The following is a 15,046-nucleotide window of genomic DNA, read 5'->3' on the forward strand; positions in this document are numbered from 1 at the left end:
AACCACAAATTTCAACATTTGGCTGCTAATATGTCTCACAACCTACTTGACATTAATGTGTTTTCATGTGTATAGTTTCATCTAATCACCATCTTAGTTCAATTAATTAATGTGTTGCTACAACATTCGCATCTTAACTTGGCTAGCTATACTTGCATGACCTCACAAATTGGATTTAAATACTTGAGGATTTGTACGGCATTGGTGTATATATATGTATGTGGACTAAGTTAGCATGATGTGCTTTCTCCACTAATGCATCCTAACACTCAAATATCTCATATATAATAGCAAGGCACGGCCAGAACCCATCGCCCATCATAATATAAAAAGATATTTTTAGGGGAAGAAAAGGATAAAAGATGATGATTGAAGCAGACAAAAACCGAAAATTAGGGTTTTTCTTTTTCTTTAGAAACTTGTGCAAGCAAATCAAATCTTGGTTGGAGAAAGAGAGAGAGAATAAGATGGGGAGGGCGTGTAGTGGAAATTAGGGGTGCAAACGAGTCGAATCGAATCGAATTTTGACCTAATCGAGTCGATCCTCAATTTAGTTTTATAAAACTCGAACTCGAACTTGAATTCGTGCTCAAAATGTAAAGTTCGATCTTGAGCTCGATTCAAATTCAAGTCGAGCTCGAGTCTAAAAAAGTCAAAAAATAATTATTTTATATTTTAAAAATAAATAAAATAATTATTTTTCTTAACAAATAATAAAATATTATGGATATATTTGTAATTTTACTATTAAAATAAATAATATATATATATATATAATCGAGCCAACTCGTAAGTTAACGAGTTTAATATCTTTAAGTTCAAGTTTGATTCGAATTCGATGTTGACCGAACTCAAGTCGAGTTTAGATTTGAGTTGCTCGTGAGCTGTTCGATTCGTTTGCAGCCTAGTGAGAACCATCATTCATATTCTCTTCTCTTACTCTTAAAAGATAAACGGCGTGCCAAGTCAGGCGCAGTCATCATTTCGTCTCCATATTTGACCACCAACAAAAACATCAATCTTTGGCATGTCAACAAGGAAAAAAAAAGATTTCAAAACCACCATGAATATAACAACACTTTGCGGATTATTGAATTTCACATCAAAAAACGAAAGGAAAAAATGAGGAAAAAAAGTTCGAGCTGCCTTATGTTATTATTAAGTGTAACGTGAAATATATTCTTAAGGGTGCATCTTTCGTTGCGATTATTGATAATTGCAGCATTCATACTCGGACACTTAATTGATAATTGAACCATATACAACCACTATTATGGTACCATTGCGGTTTTCTGGTTTTGCCCGTTTGTCAGTTGATGATCTGCCTCATGTCACCAAATTTTATTTTGTGGGACTAACAAGGAAGCCTAAAGGGACTCTTCAGACAAGAAGACTGTTAAGATACAACAGCAAGAGAAGTCGAGGGTTGAGTGGACACATAAGAAGGGGCAGGTGCCAAGGTGGTAGGGGTATGATTTTACTATTAGGTTGAGAAATCTAATGAAGTGGTTGTCTTCAATGGTACTTTAAAAAAAAAAAAAAAAAAAACAGACAGAGAGAGACAATCTTCATGGGTTTTCGCAACTGATATCAAAGAAAAAGATTAAAGTGAAAAGACCATCTTGCGAGATTTCTAAAGTTGATGATTCCTCGCGTGGCTTCTCTTTTTTGTCAATGAATCATGTATTGCATTGCATCAGACATTATTCTCCATGATGACTCTTGTTTGTCTATTTGAAAATACACTCACTAAAATTCTTTTTTTTTTTTTTTGTCAAAACACTAAAATTCTTATGAACTCATCTAGAATCCACAATATCTTACTCTCTTCATCAATATATAGATAGTCTATATGCTCGTACGCACGTACATAATCTTGCATGGCACTGAAGACAATTTCTTGAATTTCAAAAAGAAATTTTTTTTTCTTGTTAAAATAATGCTCGTTTAATAATTTAACTGGCATAATGGGTTAATACTCAACCACAAATTTCAACATTTGGCTGCTAATATGTCTCACTACCTACTTGACAATGTGATTTCATGTGTATAGTTTCATCTAATCACCATCTTAGTTCAATTAATTAATGTGTTGCTACAACATTCGCATCTTAACTTGGCTAGCTATGCCTGCATGACCTCACAAATTGGATTTAAATACTTTAGGATTTGCATGGCATTGGTGTATATATATGTATGTGGACTAAGTTAGCATGATGGTGCTTTCTCCACTGATGCATCCTAACACTGATATATCTCATATATAATAGCAATGCACAGCCAGAACCCATCGCCCATCATCATATAAAAAGATATTTTTAGGGGAAGAGAAGGATAAACGATGATGATTGAAGGTGGCAAAAATCGAAATTTGGGGTTATTCTTTTTCTTCAGAAACTTGTGCAAGCAAATCAAATCTTGATTGGAGAAAGAGAGAGCGAATAAGATGGGGAGACCGTACAGTGGGAACCATCATTCATATTTTCTTCTGTTGCTTTTAAAAGATAAACGATGTGTCAAGTCAGGCGCAGTCATCATTTCATCTCCATATTTCACCACCAATAGAAACATCAATCTTTGGCATGTCAAGAAGAAAAAAAAAGGATTTCAAAACCACCATGAACATAACAGCACTTCGCTGATTATTGAATTTCACAACAAAAAACAAAAAAGGAAAAAATATGTTGAGGAAAAAAAGTTCGAGCTGCCTTATGTTATTTTTAAGTGTAACGTGAAATATATCGTTAAGGGTGCATCTTGCGTTGCAATTCTTGAATATAAATTGTAGTATTCATACTCGGACACTTAATTGATAATTGAACCATGTACAACCACTTTTTGTAGATGATCTGCCTCATGTCACCAAATTTTGTTTTGTGGGACTTTCGAGAAAGCCTAAGGGACTCTTCAGACAAGAAGACTGTTGACATACAACAGCAAGAGGGACCAATAGGCATGGCTTACATGTTGTACCTTTTGTGATGTCGAAGTTGCATCAGCATGATGTGCCTGTGCCCTCCAAATTTCAATGGAGAAGCAGGCTACAAAATAAGCAATTATGAGGCTTCGAAAATGGGGGGTTTTTGGTAGACTTTCATGCATCTGCAGCCAAACTGTGAATGCAGATGATTACCTTGGTAGGATTTGGGGATGGTAGTGATAATGGATTCATCCGACTTTCGGGTTGGGAAGTTATGATGGCTCCCAAAGGCCCCAGTTGCTGATTCTCCTGGCTTCTTATTATTATTGTTATTGAAATTCCTACTTTTTTTCCAAGCCCAAAGGACTTTTGATAGATTTGTCAAACCATATTCCCGTGAGAACCCCAAAAGCCGGCAACTCTTGAAAATTGAAATTCCTACTCTATTACGTATTTTAAATACCTAATGGGGGGGGGGGTTTATCACAAATTGTGCATAGCTTCCAGAGTAGTTTATTAATCACTTCAATTAATTCATTTTAAAGAAGTTAAACATATGAGGAGCTTTTATATGTCCAATGGATGGTGATCTATTCCCCATTTTATGTTGTACTTTCAAATTGATGAAGTAAAAACCAAAATGTTGACATTCTAATACCAAAACAAAGAAACAAAAAGAAAAATAGAAAAGCCTCACTCACTTGACCTGTGTCATATTCGATTTCGATAAGTTGGACCAGGACACTTACCATTAGGCATTGGCCAAACCAATGATTTTAATTTGTTATGCGTTAGCAAAGTATGCAGTGAAATTGCCTAAAAAAGAAGTAAAGTTAGCACAGCAAAAATATCCCCCATACAATCTTTTTCATCCTCCTCTGAGTATTGCGGTCACTGACAACGTTTTTTTTATCAGACAGACAGACAAACAAACAAATGCTTCATCACGGGTACCTTGAAATTACTCTTCCAACTAGCTTGGCGGTGCGTGAAGCAGAAATATACCCATTTCATCATCTTTTTTTTTGGGCCAATCAGCATTATAATCGAAAAAGAAAAAAGGAACCAGAGTTCTTATTTGAACAGGAATGCATGCCTACCTTGGGGACCAGCTACGTTATCCTCCACTTATCAAAAGCTTCACCTAACCTTCATACTGACCAATCAGGTTTCTTGCTGTGACTTGAGCTCAGTTTTATTATCCAAAAAAAATCCAATTGGAAGAGCTAAAGTTGAGTTCCTGATGATCTTTTGTCGCATTATTCTTCTCAACTTGGTCCCCAAAGGATGTGGGAAATGGAAAAAAAATAAAAATAAAATTGACCCATCATTCCTTTTCTTTGGTTTGTGTCGGGTTTCTGAGTTTGCTGTTGGTTACAGTCATCATTGGACAGCTTAATGTACCATGTCGTCAAAAGCATATAAAAATTTGTTGTATAGACAATGAATTGTACATTTAAAAAAGGTGAAAATATTTTACCAAGATTTTTAACATATAGTCATGAATCGCTGAGAGTTCTATTGGAATGAATTAGGAGGGTCTATTTACATTTTCCTTTTCATTTTTTAGCAGGTTGTCTGTTGATTTTGAACTAGAAAAGTTGATCAAATCATTACTATATCAAAAGTATGAAGGTTGGTCTTAGGGAGTGCAAGTACAAGTACTTTTTTATCTTAGTTTTTGTCATCCCTAAATTACCCCCATGTTTTTTAATTGGAATTATTGCATTTTAATGTAACACTAATTAAAAGAAATAAAAAAACTCCAATTGATTACATTTAAATAGTATTGGTAATTATAATTAAAAATTACTCATTAAAAACTATTTACCTATCCTTGGACTCCATCTCCAATTATTATACGTATCAAAATTTTTTAATTGAAGCAAAAAATATTGTGCTCATATGAAAAAAGTAGATTTGTTGCTTTTGCTTTGCATTGGATAGTGCTAAAAATATGAATAGAAAAAAAAGAAAAATAGAAAAACTCCAACTATCTCTATCTATAAAATTTCAATTGTTAGAATGTACAAGCAAAAAAAAAAAAAAAAAAAGCTTTATGTGGTGAATCATTTATACTCCATTATTGACAAAAATAGAATTAACATAATACAAAAATTCAAATTACATGTATATTTATTTTTCTTAACTTACTTATATTTTTCGTTTATAAAAAATTATGATAATTGTGGTTTATATGGAATAGAATCATGAGTATACAATAATTTTGATAAAACATGATATTATCAATATTTGATATGTTAGTGTTCAAGATATAAATCAAAAAGTATTTGGTCCATGATTTCAAATTCAATTATAAGGGATATGTCAACTATATTGAAATATTTTCTGTCTCTTTTCATTTTATAAAATTTCTAAAAATAACTAATTTAAAAAGATAAATAACATAAAAATATTATATTATGATGTTGATGATCAAAATTTCATAAAAAAATATTTAGTATCTAAAGAATAATATATTTTAAGATATTACAATCACGTGCAAAGCACGCAAACTATTACTAGTTAACTAAAATGTTTGTTTGGAAGAGGAGGGGAAAAAAAGGAAAAAAAAAAAAAAAGACAATTGCTGGATTTATAGACATACCAACATCAATAATTGACTTCTGAGAAATGGAACACTTAGTGTGCCACTATAAATCTGGCACCATAACTTTTCTCTGAAGCAAGCTGTATGTTATACAACAAATATGCCAATGGCTCAGGAAACTTTACATCAGGCGCACAATTCCTCACGTCCCGGCAGACTTGCAAACATCAAAACCACTCATATTACAAGCACCTCACCATCCAGAAAACAAATCTCAATCTCATTACAAAAATGTACAACAAATAAATATAAGATGATAATAACCTTTATGTCACTCGTCTTTTTCTAACCTATGTAGCTGAATAAAGCACTCGCAGAAAAAATTCATGCTGACAGGAAATAGCACTGAATAAGAAAAATCCTCCTTAATGGCTAACTAGCAAAACATGAGCTCAGGATTCACTTGCTGTGCAGAGTGCGTTGATATATACAGTTCATACAAGACCACATTCTTGTGGTCATCTCTTCCGCGCTGATGACCCTTTTGACACGGCCTTCATATTCTGTGAATCCTTAAAGCAGCCAAAGTGCACAATGGTCTTACCATTTGGAAAGACTGCAAAGACACTAGTCCCTATTTTCTTGTGGCAAAGAGAACACATGCTGTCACCAGTTATCTTCACAGCTGTCTTCCTTTGCTCGTAGAGCTCATCTTTCACCTAACTCACAGCATGAATTACTTAATAAAGCACTGAATTATGAGCAAATCAAAGATAAGTTCAGTGTCTTTCTGAGCAAATGAAAACCATATTGTCTTCATAATACATAATAGCCAATAACAGCTGTACTACAGGACTAATCTCTGTTGAACAAACATACCTGTAGGTTTTCACTCTCTCTTAGACTCTTGATCACCGAAAAATTTCTATATGCTTCACTTGATTTTCTGAGAAGAGGTCCGAGAAAAGGAAGCAAGTTCTGCAATTCCACGAACAAATTTAGACACTAACATTACAAAAGCTAGCACACAAGAGAGATATTTATAGACAGTTTTTTGCATTGAGCCCCATAACATTCAGATGCAAAAGATATCCAATTAAACAAACAAATCTTCAACTGATTCATGCCCTACAGAGAGTGCGATACACGAAGTTACAAATTTTACAACCATGCCATGGCTTGCCCTTTATATGTGAAATGCCAACAGGATAAAGACGTGCCTTGCAGAAAAAGCATAGTTCCCACAAAAGATAAGCCTAGAAACTAGGGATTCTGCACCCACTTTCTAAGTTTCTTCTTGTTTCCTGTCTTAATGGCAGGTGGTCTGATGGTCGAGCGGAATGGATTGTGTTCTTTCTACTTGGTAACTCTGTTTACAGCTTGATATATCTAATAGATTAAATGCCTAGCATGAGGTGTCCTTCCAATGAAATTAAGCAGCAGAAAATGCATTTTTGTCCATAATTAGCAGCAGAACTTTATTTTGAAAATGAGCAGCAACCTAGTTTATATGATTCAACAGATTCAAGCTGAATAATGTAATTAAGAAATCATGCATTAAAAATATGCTGGTGAGATCTCTAAAGTTTAATGTCCAGGGGATAGTGGAAAATCTCCAGCCATCTACAAACTGCCTAGTGCCTAGAAAATACAGAACTTGCATAAGCTGCAGGTGCTGCCACTTTTGTTCATTCCTTCCTTCTAAGTTTGCTTTGAGGAAAGTAATACTCATTGAAACAAGAACTACAACCTTCATCACATTTGTAAAGAAGAATGTCATACACACACTAACTTAAGGTACTCTACAGCAGAAGCTGTTACCTGTAGCTTAGTCTCCTTGGGCAGCAATTTTAAAGCCTGTCCTCCATGCATTCGATCCCACCTTCGGCTCAACAGATCAAGGACCTGATCTAGCATGATAGTAGAAGCTCCTTCTTCAACTGCATCATCTGCATCACCATCACTCCTTCCACTGTCAGTGCTGCTAGGGCTGATTCGGCTGTCCTCAGCACCCTCAATCGCTGCAATTTTTTTAGATGCTCGTCCTTTTGTTTTAGCCAAAGGCCCAGGTCCAATCTTTGGAATACCAGGGCTCTGAGACACTACCAAATTACTGATTCTCTTTTCGAAGTTTTTTATTGTCTTCTGTGGATTCAGATAGATTTGCAGTAAAGTAAGGTATATGCCATAAGGCTTTCCTGATTGTTGATTGAGTCCAGATTCATACACCCGATCACAATAAGCCAATGCCAACTCAGGAACATGCAGCTACAATAACAATTTTGAGAAAATAAGAAAGAGGGAATGAAGAGGGATATGACAAAATGAAAGTTTATAAAGTTACATAATTCAATCGGCTCTTAAAGAACCCAACACTCACATGCTGCACTACATGAACCAAGTTGTCTTGCTAAATACGGTGAAAACATGCATAAGCACCTCAGTTTTTGGCAAAAAAAAAAGAAAGCAGAATTGAATAGGTTATTAGTCCAAACTCACAAAGCCAATAAACCAGTTAATTCCAGTTCATGAAACCAGAAACTAAAATTGTTGCTTAATAAGCTACAGGAAGGCAGGCTTGTTCAGGGTTTTGTCTAGACAATTACTACCTTTGAGGCCTCAATTGAATGCTCCAAACTAGTCAGCACACTATTAGGTCAGAAGAACGGATAAGCAGACCATCAGGTCTAAAGGTCACAAGGCGAGAGAGTATACTACAGCTTTTCTACATGGATAATTGGATGACTAAAATTATAAGCTGGCTAGGGAAAGAAATAACGGTTGGAGACAAATAATGGAATAAATATTTAGTAATGAATGTAAATGTAACTCATGAAATACCTTATGAACATAAATAGACAGTGCAAGTTCATGTTGATTCATTTTTCCCAGAAGGATGGCACGCTCTTCATTCAATGCATCTGGTGGGAGTCGCTTTAACAATACCTCGGGATTATATCCAGAGATGTTCTCCAAGGCAGACAACAACTTCTTCCTCCGAGGGGTGTATGATTTCTCATCCCACTTTCCTTGAGCATTAAGATCCGCATACCAATCAAGCACTTCCGAAAGATAAATTTGCACCTAACAAATATGATACTAGGCATATTAGTTAATAGTGTAAAAGCAGACATTTATCAATAAACTCAGGCATTGCTTTGCTAACATAAGATGGTAGTAGCATTTACTGCAGTTAGTAAGATTATGGATTCTTGTCAATAGGTCCACACCCAACTATTCAAGAAAAAAAAAATCCAAACGCATTGATCAATAGGGCAACTCTGCCTAGGAAACATCTGTATTTGTTATCATTGTTGGTGAGATACAAGCCACACCACTCCAGCGTGATGTGCCTGATCAGCACTAAACCACATAAATTAATTACCCAAAGTGAGGCTGGGGCAATTAGATCGACTAGCTCATCAATTGAAGATACTTATAAAGACATACTTTTCAAGAAATCCAAAAATTGATTTACCATTTCATTCTGAAGACTTCCAGAGATTCCATTTTCATTCATTGCAAGCATGTGTTCCAAATATGTCGCCTGCATGTCTGGAGCATGCTGCTTTAAGTAAGAGTTAACCAAGTCAGCAGGAATATTTCCAGACAAGAAGAGGTCAATAGTTTGTGCCGGACAACTTTCAAGAACTAGCATTGAGAACTCCAGAACAAGCATTGGTTCAGTTCCACAAAGAGGCTGCAATAGAAAGTTCCACAAGTATTAATTTAATTCAGTTCCAGAGTAGGCGCATGAGATATCAAATAATATTTGTTTCTTAGAACTTCCATAATAAAGTTCAGCACATCTACGTCATACCAATAAAGGAATATAGTATAGCAAATTATACTAGTTTGTATGTAATGATTGGAGGAAAAGATTGATGGGTAAAAATCATATAAAGTTTAAATGTTCAAGGCTTCAAATGAAAAGTTAGGATCCAATCTAATAACTACAAACATTTGACGAATCAGAATCTTCTATTGATAACAGTAAAAGAAAACACAATCAAACAGATATTTAAGTTTCATTTGGGTTTGGCAACTATGCTTTCTATGTGGTCATCTAAAACATTAGAATTGGATATGCAGAGCAAATTGTAAATTTAAATGCTGAACTTAGAAATAATTTGACATCAAGATTGAAAGAAACAAATAACAGTGTGAAGCCATTAGTTAAACTTACTTTAAGATAATCTATAATCATCTCAGGCTTGAACTTTTGGGACAGTTCCATCCGCGGTTGCTCTGACTTCGATTCTTCAACTAATTGATGAAGGAGTTTAAGAGCCTCACGATGCATAGCGTTCCTTTTGTAAAGTTCTAACAAACCAACATACTGATTCCATTTCTGCAAAAACTCCTCACAAATTTTTACATCACAGTAGTTGAGACCTTTTAATAATTCCACAGCCGATGAAGACTGTCCCGTTAAAATCAGAGCTTGAAGCAGCGCAGTATCCAGTATTGCTGCCAAATCTCTAGCAACTGAGCTGATGGGGACATTACCTCTGCCCTAAGAGGTCAAAGAAGTTAGAATTACAGCGCGATATTTTTCCTCTTTTGATGTTGTGGCCCAGCATAGGTTCATAACTATTTTGACTAACACAAAGCAATCGACAAGATGCTATTAAGTATTGTATATAGGGAGATAAAAGCTACACTTGTAGGAGTCACCAAGAATTAAAGGAAATATTTAAAGATACAAAGTAACACTTTCAATTTTCTACGTCATAACTGTTCTCCAAGGTCTACAATACATGGGCTTCTTAGGTGAATAATAGAATTCTAAGTTTGTCTTACATTCTATATACTGTAGCAAACACAATATGTTTTTGATCTAAAATCTCAAATTCACAAACAATTATTTCCTTAATTTTTAGCCACTCAAAAGAGAGATAGTTGCAATATCCTATGCCTCTAAAATTTAACTACATAAAAGAGAAAATTTGTAAAATTTCAAAGAATTTGAACTCCATAACATTGAATTTTTTTCTAAAATCACATAACAGGATATGCTTTATGCTGCATATCATGTACAATGCTTCCAATTGTGATTCTAGGAAATATTTGGCCATTTTAAAGGTGCTGAAAGCTTATAGGTCCACAATAGAATGGAACTTTCGCATTACTCTTAGTTTTGGATGGCTGAGAAACTAAAATTATCAAACCATATCCTGTCATTTCATCACCCTTTGCAACACTTCAAAAGGGCCCTACAAAGCACAGACTTGCTCTAAACACTTCCATAAGTGAGCTTGTAGTAATACAAGTTCTGGTTGATCAAAGATTGCACGTATGCTTTTTACACAGAAAGTTGAAAATTCTTAGCACTACATAAGCCACAGATGAAACTCTGACTGCAAGTCTGATTAATGTATTCATAGAAGATAAAGCAAAAGCTTACTTTGCTTGCTTTTTTAGCCCGAGTACTTCCATAAGAAATGAAGTTGCTTCCAACTGCATCTAATACCACCTCCTCAGTTCCCTCAGCTGCAGCTTTTTCTATAATACTATACCTCTTTTTCTGCAAAAACTTAATAAGAGCCATGAGAGTATTGTGGCTTATTTTCTTGGATTCTATATCAGCATTCTCATCAGACTCCAGCAAATGAGAAGGTGGAGAATCCATATCATCCGACATGCCAGAAGAACCTCTTGAGAGATACGAGGCATCTCCGGTAACATCAAGAAACTTCTCTGGCTCAGGGATTAGGGATGATTTTGGAAGAACAACATATGGATACAAAGAAAGCACATGAGTAATTTCCACTTGAGAAGCTAGGAAGTGTTCCATGGCCTCCTCATAGCACCCATTCTCAAACAAATAGTGTGCATACCTGCAGAAAAGGTGCATATCATGACAAATAGATTGCAGAATAAGGAAATGAACATATCTGTGTTGTTTACTGCAAAGGCTACCAGGAGAAATTCAACAGCAATCCAGCCTCTAAAAACTCACATTGGAACATATGGGACACATTCAAGCACTAAGGCACCTCAAATCATTTTTTCCAAGACAGATCTGAGATAACAAATGCCCTTATAGGGCCTCCACTTCCAGATAGACTGGCATACCAGGAAGCATTAGTAACATAAAGTGACGACCAAAAAACCAAAGGATTCTACGTTACTTCAAGTTAATTATGTTTAAATGGATGCCATCCAAGAAAAGAGGGACTGGAAATTCTAAAAGGGAGAGAGTAAAGTTCATGGACACACATTGTACCATTAAAGATGTCATTCATAAGAAATGTATTATCATCAACCCCAAGTTTGTAAGACAAACTATGCTGCATCTTGAACTTATAAATTATTTTACAACAGTATTAGTAATAGGGCAATAAGCTGCTTCATTAGAAATTTTAGGCTTTTTGTAAAGGCACCCCCCTTTTTTCTTTTTTCTTTTTTTTTTTTTGGTGGAAAAAAGGGTTCATTCCCTTTCTCCAGAGAAACCTTGTAAAAATAGTCTCATAAGTCTGTTCACCCTGAACCTCAAAATTTCATCAACTCAGACAATGATAGCCAGCACAAACGAGACTTATTCCAGAGAAATATCCAGACCCAAGTTCAACTTTCCAGTCCTCAAGCAAGACTTTTTTAGAAACTAGTAGAACTTCATTGCTCTAATAGAACATAAAAATATAAGATAAACAGAGAAAAGAGCCAGACCACTAAGCTCCTTTCTAGAGAAGTCATGAATTGGCAATTAACAATGCCGTCATTAACATGTATTAATCAGCAGATCATGCTTGTATTCTGCACAATAGCATGTGTACATGATGAGTTCCGATTAAAGCTAACTATCTCACAAGTTCAGGATATGTGCTACTAGAGAGAGAAAGAGAGAGAGGGGGGGAGAGAGATGAAAACCTAATATGAATTGACTGCTCTTTTGCAGCTCGAAGGCTTGAATCTTCTGGTGGTAGTAATTTACATAAAGCCAATGCTTCCTCAAAATTGCCAGATGCAGTTAGTTGTACAATCTGCAAGAAAAGCAAAATATTAGACTGGAAATTCTGCTAGGATAGCAACAGACGTTACAGACAGAAAGACTTCTTCTTTAAAATGCTACATACCTGTGCACCAAGAGGAACAGGAAATAATCCATGAACAGAGTTGTCAAGTGCAACAATTATAGCACTATTACTTTGAAGGAGACGACGAACAGTTCGGAGGACCACTGTCTGTATCAGTGGATAGGGGTCTCGCAGAGAACGTATCTGCATATCTCAGAGAGTTCAATGTGTGGATAACACTGTTTCTTTTTTGTATAAAATGACCTGAATATACAGGGTACCTCAACATGTCTTGGTAAGAGACCAATTGCATATGGCTTCTGAATGACAACAACTGCTGGTGCCTCTGACCAACAAATCCGGCCTTCTTGAAGAAGCTTCCCATTTTGGTCAACAAACACTCCAATGTTATCCTGAATGAACAATGAGTGACACAAGCTGTTTAGACCATAAAACCAGACAGATTCGAAATATATAAGAATTATAGATAGGCACAAGGAAAACCATTTAAGTTGAAGTTCTATTTTGATATGAGGATTCATGATACATGAAGTTTATCTAGCAAAAAATTGAAGTAGATTCATAACACACCAGGAAAAGTCACATAAAATTATCTCCTACAGTATCTATGTACCCATGTGTACATGGTAAACATCTGATATATGGAGTGAGACATGAATTGTCATTAAAGGAGGAATCTACACTAAATGTTTTGATGTTGGAAGTAAGAACTTAGCACTCTGAACAGTCCAACACAATCAAATGTCAGTATAATTTTAGCCTCTCTGCTGAAAAAGATGCTTAACCATTCAAGGGGTTTGCAGTACAAAGTTTGCATATTTGTTGTGCAGGTACAAAAAATGGTGATTACACATTTCCTCCATTTGCATACTTTTGGCTAATCAACTTTCTTACCAGATACATACTTCGTTAAATGTTTGTTACTCTCCTTGTACAGACTGTCAAAGCACAAGATGCAAAATTGGAACCTGTTGTCCTAATAGGTTTACCTTTCCTAGAAGAAGCTCCCCAGTTGGAAGAGAGACCACTAGAGGTGGAGCAATCCGCCCTGAAGGAAACACCTCAGACAATGCACCACTTGCTGAATTTAGTATCACATACTCTCTTCTAATCCCCAAACAGATATTCTCCCCACACCAAGCCATTGACTTCACTGTATCTGGAACACCAAATTCTTTCACCTCTATAAACCCCCTTCCGACTGCAGATAGAACAAAACAGAGGTTCATTCATATCACAAGTCATAAACGGGAGAAGGCTTAAACAAAAAGAGAAAACTGATAAAGAACGAAACTTGCATGCAAAAGGCTACTTCTTTCGCACCTAGCTTCTATATATTTACTTGTGTTGGTCGTATGCATACATAAATCTCCATTCATCAGCCTACGATACATAATCAAAGACAATTCAACAATTTTAAACAGAAGGAAACCAATATACTTAAAACAGATCCAACATGTCCCCAAAAACTAAAAACACCCCCCTCCCCCCTTAATTTTGCACTCGCCTTGCCCTTCTCTTTAATTGTTTTACTATTTCCCAATTTTTTCAAAGTAAAGACTAAATTTTTTTCCCTTGTAAAGCCAGTATACATAGAATATCCAGAGCAATGCACATACACATTCAGCACAAGCATAGAATCTAACAGTCTCAATACAGTTGTTCAATCCCATTTCCTTCTCTTGCATTCCCTAGCAATTGAAGCTATAAAAAACCAGTCTTTCATGAGTTTTAACTATTTAATCATCGAATACTAACACACAATTAGAGAATCAAATGTGGCATAGTGGTCTCCATTAAAGAAAAGGCACCAAAAAAACAGTTGGAAGTTGTGGCATAACTACCCTCATGCCTAAAAATACAAACTCTCTTCTGCCGGGCAAAGCACAAAAACCCTCGGCGATCATCCCACGAGTAAGCATTTGCCCCTTTCGCTTTCGTAATCACAGCCATGGTTTCCAAATTGGGCAACCGATGAAACGATATTGATTCCGAGAGCGAAAGCAAAAGCTCTCGCGAGCTGAGAGCTTCCATTGCGAGCATTGGCTTCTTCGAGAATCCATTAATTGTTCGGTCGAGGGCATAAGCCTCCTTTTTGAGCTCGTGCGGGTGGAAATCGGAGGAGGTAGGAGATCGGTCGGAAGTGGGACTGGAGGAGAATTCTGGACCGTAGATTCTGAGCGATCCATCGGAGCAGGCGAGCAGTAAATTCGAGCCGTAGGATTCGATTGCGTCGATTTTGATTGGGGAATTATGGACAAGCTGGAATGTATCATAAGCACTATGAACCATTGAAAAATGCTGAGAAATTCGGCAATTAATGGATTTATTAAAGAATGAATTTTCTTTTTTGCTTTTGGAAATTCGGATATTGCAGAAAGAATTTTGGGTTAGAGGAAGTGATGATGACGATGACGATGACGAGTGAGGACTGTTGCCTGAAGAAAGGTGGAGAGCAGAGGCGGGTATGTCCGTTTGCGTTTGTCTATGGTTTCAGAAGGAAGTTACGAATGCTTCCCCCAAAAAAAAAAAAAA

At 36.0% G+C, this 15,046-nt stretch overlaps 1 protein-coding gene across 3 annotated transcripts; it reads right to left on the reverse strand.

The window, feature by feature from the left end:
- Positions 1–5,545: 5,545 nt before the first annotated feature.
- On the reverse strand, positions 5,546–15,046 carry LOC113738246 (vacuolar sorting protein 39-like). 3 transcript variants are annotated; one of them, XM_072084327.1, is made up of 12 exons: positions 14,356–15,046; positions 13,501–13,712; positions 12,772–12,903; positions 12,551–12,694; positions 12,345–12,457; positions 10,879–11,311; positions 9,658–9,987; positions 8,950–9,171; positions 8,313–8,555; positions 7,293–7,739; positions 6,351–6,449; positions 5,546–6,190 (listed from the first exon to the last, which is right to left on the reverse strand). In XM_072084327.1, exons 1-12 carry the CDS (start codon positions 14,801–14,803, stop codon positions 5,990–5,992), a joined length of 3,024 nt encoding a protein of 1,007 aa, XP_071940428.1. In that variant the 5' UTR covers positions 14,804–15,046; the 3' UTR covers positions 5,546–5,989. The 3 variants fall into 3 exon arrangements, with proteins under 3 accessions (XP_071940428.1, XP_071940430.1, XP_071940429.1); XM_072084329.1 differs by lacking the exon at positions 14,356–15,046 and adding an exon at positions 13,835–14,345; XM_072084328.1 differs by lacking the exon at positions 14,356–15,046 and adding an exon at positions 13,810–14,345.

This window comes from Coffea arabica, chromosome 3e, assembly GCF_036785885.1.
Source record: "Coffea arabica cultivar ET-39 chromosome 3e, Coffea Arabica ET-39 HiFi, whole genome shotgun sequence".
Taxonomy (NCBI): domain Eukaryota; kingdom Viridiplantae; phylum Streptophyta; class Magnoliopsida; order Gentianales; family Rubiaceae; genus Coffea; species Coffea arabica.

Bases quoted from the DNA above. Each gene is read 5' to 3' on its own strand.
- LOC113738246 (XM_072084327.1), bottom strand. From the start codon at position 14,803: ATGGTTCATAGTGCTTATGATACATTCCAGCTTGTCCATAATTCCCCA. The intron at 9,988-10,878 runs GTAAGCTTTTGC...TTGACCTCTTAG, and splicing joins GGGCTAAAAAAGCAAGCAAA to GGCAGAGGTAATGTCCCCAT. The intron at 6,450-7,292 runs GTAACAGCTTCT...GTGGAATTGCAG, and splicing joins CCAAGGAGACTAAGCTACAG to AACTTGCTTCCTTTTCTCGG.